The following is a 5,140-nucleotide window of genomic DNA, read 5'->3' as shown; positions in this document are numbered from 1 at the left end:
AATGATAAACTTATACCTACTAGCCCTAGAAGATTCAAATGAAGAGAGGGTTAAGAATTTAGAAAATAAAACAAATCTTCATTCCTAAAAACTTTTAAAAGACCCCTTACTAGATGACTTAAAAGACACAATGAGTTTAAAAAGTTTTAAAAATGTATTAGGCTACAAAATAAATACAAAATCTCAATTGCTTCTTTAATCCACCCTTTCCTTACAATAGTACAGGTGTCTGCTCCTTGGCTTTGCAATCAGTCGACTTCTATTTCCTGGAATTCCCTGTCTGTCTGTTTCTGGTTAGGGTGGGCCACAAAAGAGGTTTTACATGAGATTTGCAGAAGTGGAGCAGCAGTCATGTAGCTCGCATATATATTGTTGCTTATTTCCTTGTTCACCTCAACTGGCTTGAGGCAGCAGCTGGGCCTGCAACTGCCCCACTTTCTGCTGGATCCACCTTTCAGCTCCCTGGCTTCTAAGTGTGTGTTTAGCTCTGTCACGAAGGACCCAGCTTCTGCAGGACATCCACACCATCAAAGTTAGAGGCAGCAAGAGCTCACTCAGGTTTCAGGTTGTCCTCATGAACTATGGCTTGTGCTTCCGTGTTCCAGCTTGTCTTGAATCTCCTCCATCATCCCTTCCTGATTCTGCTCTGTGGACTTCAAATTGCAGCATCAGTTTAACCACCTTCCACACTGTGTAGGGTCAAATCTCCATAACAAATTCCTTTCTATCTCTATTTCTAACTCCACTCTCATGGTTTTGATTCTCTGACTGAACCCTGATAGAGAGTGGGATAGTGACAGTATGAAATGAAAAGCAGATTGAGAACACCGTGCAACTGAAAACACGGGCTGCCTTCAATGGAAAAGAAAGGATGAATTAGAGGGCAGAGCCAGATTCATGTAGAAATTATTCCAGGTAGGAGTAAAACTGTCCTAATCAAAGAATTTTTACATTTTCCTGGTTGGTCTTCATAATTGCTACGAACCAGTGATGTCTGTATACTTATTGTCGCCACTCCTTTTGAACAGGAATGTCTATAGTGGTTATTGTATGCCTGTCCCACCGTTGTAAGTTATATGGGGAGCAGATAACTTGTCTTTTTACTTCATATATCTTTAATCAAGAGAACTGTACTCGAGGAGCTGTATTTAAGAAGCATCATCCATACCTGGACTTTACTGTGATGAGATTCTGGACTTTGAGCTGATCAGACTTTGCAGGTGGCTTTGAGAAGGGATGGGCGTATTTTGCATCGGGAGAGATGTGGATCATTGGCAGCCAGAGAGCTGACTATGGTAGTCAGCTTTCCATATGGCCCCAGTGATTCCTACTTCCTGGTATTCATAGCCTTTTGTAGTCCCTTCTCACTATATACCAGGTCTCTGTGGCCAATAGAATATGGCAGCAGTAAAATTATGCCATTTCTAATATTAAGTCATAAAGACATTGCAGCTTCTGTCCTGATTGTGCTATCTCTTGGATCACTTGCTCTGGGGGTAGCTAGTTGTCTGTCAAGAGGGCACTTGAGTAGCCCTGTGGAGAAGTTCATGTATCGAGGAACTGTGGTAGCCTTTTGCCAACAGCCAAAGAGGAGTGGGGGACTCCAAACAACAGTCTTGTGGGGAGCTTTCTTCAAAGTTGATCCTCTAGTTATGGTCAAGTCTTCAGTTGACTGCAACCCAGCCTATGACTTGACTGTAACTTCATGGGAGACTCTGAGTCAGAACTATCCTGCTAATCTACTCATGGATTCTGGACCATCAGAAACTGTGTGAGATACTGTTTGTTTTAAGCTATGTTTTGTTATGCAGCAACAGATAACTGATACAACACATGCCTATGAAAGCCAAACAAAAAGAAGATAAGGCAAGCAGAGAAAAATAGTGTTTTAGCTCACTATTTTTTTTCACTGCCAGTTTAGATTCTTTTAAATCTAGGCCTGTGGGCAAATGTTTATTTAGCTCAGCTAAATTTGAAAGATGTAAAGAAGGGGGATTAGCTTTCGTTATAGGGAGATATACAGTCATGCCTATATAACAACATTTTGGTCTATGATACACCGCATACATGACAGTGGTATACCATATAGCCTCGGTGTGTTAGTAGGCTCTACATCTAGGTTTGTGTAAGTAGTTATGACGTTTGCACAGTAATGCAATCACCTACCAACACATTTCTCAGAATGTATCCCCATTGTTAGGTGGCACATGACTGTATATATACCTTCTTTGAACTGGAGGACTTTTGAGGAGATAGATCATGAGATTTTCCCAGAGCCTTGTCTCTTTGTAGAATGGTAGAGTAGCTACCACCTCTGTCGGGTTGAGATTTAAAGTTTCACTTATTATTTATTTTTGCCTAATATAACTAGTTTAAAGAATGCAAAGTATGTTTTGATTTCCTTCCTAGATTTTGTTATGGAAATGAGAGAAATAAGAATATATTTCTTCTAGCCTCTGTTTATTTCTCTTTCAGTCTTATATTCAATTTCAGTAGCTTTAACAATAAACAGTAAAAATGATAGAGTATACAAAGCATTGCCCAAGTGAATTCATCATGAACCTGTGTCTGAGAATGGTTTCCTAAATAGGGTAAATGTGTTTCATACAAAAAGTCCATTTTCTGTTATTGCCTTTTTTATTTGCACTACTAGATGCTATATATTTTAAGGCAATCTTAATAGTTTCCTGTCTCTCAGTAACAAGAATGACTTGTCATAATGAGCAGTGTAGACACTGTCCATTTGATCCACTCCAGAAAGCTGTCTCTTTGATATAAGAGTAAATCACCTCAATTCCTTTGTGGAATGAGTGGAGTATAAATAAATAAATGAGACACAAGAATAAAAAAATATCTAGACAGTTCTATCAGAAAGAAACAAAGGATAGGAACATTTGGAGGACTACTTTAATAAAAAAAAATGTGACGGGGCAAAGAATTATATGTGATAACTGTAAAGGGAGGAAGAATCCTCACTAATATGAAATGTCCATGAAGTAGGAAGAAAGATAATTTTGTAGTTTAAGAATAATAATTCTCAGTTCTTTGAAGCTGGAGGACACTACATTGTAAAATGACTCTATTCACTTTTACTGCCACACAAAAGAATTCTAATTCTACGCTTTCTATAATTCATCACATTTATAAATCTGAGTAGGAATTTCAGATTCCATTTTAGAAAATGGGTTGGTTTTGTGGTTGTCTTTTTGTGGTTATTTTGCATGTTTTACTTCAGTTTTAAATTTTTTGTCGTTTGTTTTGAGAAGACTCCAAAATATTCCAAATTTTTCTTTTACAATTTGTATGTGGTGTGCCTTTTAGAGAATTATTCAGAAATGTCATTGCATTTGACTACTTATTTTTTTTTACTATTACTGTCTGAAACTTTTTTAGTATGAAATATTAATAGAGCCATTATTCTATGTTAGGTTTAGGGTTCCAGGTGGGGATGTAAGTAATGGCAATTTTTTTGCCTAATTGGAGCTGGAAAGTAGTCAAGTGATTCTCAAAATCAAATATCAGAATGTCTAGCATCAGAACCACCTACATGGCTTGTTTAAAATTAAATAATTAGGTCCCATCTAAACTGATGAATCAGAATCTCTGTGAGTGGGACTTGAGAATCTGTATTGTAATAGATTCTCTCTATGGTTCTAATGAAAACTAAAGGGCTACAGATATAGTGAGGATTGGAGGGTAGAGGAATAAACAATTTACACTGCGATTGGAGCCACAATATAATCTTCAAAATATAGTAGTAGCATCTAGGAAAGAGCTTTGCCATGTCAGTTGCTATCGGTATATATATATTTACACACACACACACACACACACACACACACACGGCACCAGAACGTGCCTTTTTAGGTTTTAGAGAAAACCTGTAAGAAGATTTACAGATAGCAGACAATAAGTGTTTGTTGTCTAAACGATCAAGTTGTAGAGAACCGATTTTATAATTTCATTCTAATTACCATCAATATGATGCTTATAATAGACGGTAGTATCTACTGTTTATTTAGCTTTACTTTTATTATTTTTTTAAACTCAGAATAGTGACTGTACTCCCCACTTTTAGTTTGTAGTGGGGAAAACCGTCACCCAAGAATCGAGTTATGTAGAAGAGTATGTGAGAGCCAATCAGATCGCTCCCTGGAGCAGCTCCTCTGGATTCTCAGGGAGGATTGGCGGAAGATGGGACTTTGCAACCTTCATTCAATCGGACAAAGAAGGCCCCGATAGTTCAGGACGGTCGAAAATTCCTTGTGGGTTACTAGGCGAGGTGTTAAACCTTGGCAGTGCTGGCCTTTGGCCATAAGGCCTCTTAATCGTAAAACTTGGAGGCACTACGACTACCTTACTTTCCGATGTCCTGTTGAAATGGTCAGCAGTTGGTGCCAGTAACCAAAATGGCGGCAAGGCGCTTCAGGCGCAGGATCAGGTGATGCAGCCCCAGTCACCTCCCTTCCCACCAGTCGCTCCTCCTCCAGCTCCCTGACGTAGCAGTGGGCGTGGCCTGTCCAGAGGTTCTTTTAGGAGGTTAAGAAAACCAAGGCTTACAGTTGGGTCCTTCAGGCCTTCGGCTTTTTTTTTATTTTTTGCCCCGCCCATCGCCCCGCCCGGATCTGCCCGGTGGGGTTGGGCCGAGAGTCCAGCTGCTGCTGGCTAAAGCTTCAGTGACTTCCTTGTTGTGAACCCCGGCCCGGCAGTGTCCGGAATCTCAGCCCCGCTGTGTTTACGCGGACCGCTAGCTAGAGTCTAGGTCGCAGCCGCAACCCCAGACCGTCGGTTACCCTTTCAGGTCCTTTCCCCGCACGCCCCGCGCACTCTAATATGCCCAATCCCAGCAGTACCTCCTCTCCCTATCCCCTCCCTGAAGAAATTAGGAACCTGTTGGCAGGTAAAGAGTGGGAAGGGGGCGGGTAACGCTTCAGGGGCGGGGGCGAGGGGACGGCGAGCCGCTGGGGACAGCAGCATTCAGAATCTCTGCCCTCCCTTCCCGCGCTCCCCGCATCTCCTGGCCTGTGGGAGTGGGGCTGGGAGTGGGGAGAGGGGTCTGAGAAAGGGAATGGGCGTGTGTGTTGAATTTTGGTGCTGGATGGTGGGGAAGCCCTGGTCGTTGGGTTACACTATTGTGTGT

The 5,140-nt window shown here is 41.3% G+C and overlaps 1 protein-coding gene across 3 annotated transcripts in view; it reads left to right on the top strand.

Moving 5' to 3' along the window:
- The first annotated feature begins 4,591 nt into the window (after positions 1–4,591).
- Positions 4,592–5,140, top strand: part of SKAP2 (src kinase associated phosphoprotein 2) — a 158,173-nt gene continuing 157,624 nt past the window's right edge. For 2 of the 3 annotated variants that reach the window (XR_001516908.2, XM_006912014.3), the window contains exon 1: positions 4,594–4,900. Coding sequence is in view for 2 of the 3 variants with exons in the window: in XM_006912014.3 (XP_006912076.1) it covers positions 4,834–4,900 (67 nt within the window). In the remaining variant the exon portion in view is untranslated. Of the gene's footprint in view, positions 4,901–5,140 lie in introns of all 3 variants that reach the window. The other variant, XM_025046883.1, reaches the window with a different exon arrangement.

The sequence above is a fragment of the Pteropus alecto genome, unplaced genomic scaffold, assembly GCF_000325575.1.
Source record: "Pteropus alecto unplaced genomic scaffold, ASM32557v1 scaffold21, whole genome shotgun sequence".
NCBI classification, from domain to species: Eukaryota; Metazoa; Chordata; class Mammalia; order Chiroptera; family Pteropodidae; genus Pteropus; species Pteropus alecto.
Note: the sequence above shows the minus strand (reverse complement) of the source record. Positions and strands in the feature narration are given on the sequence as shown.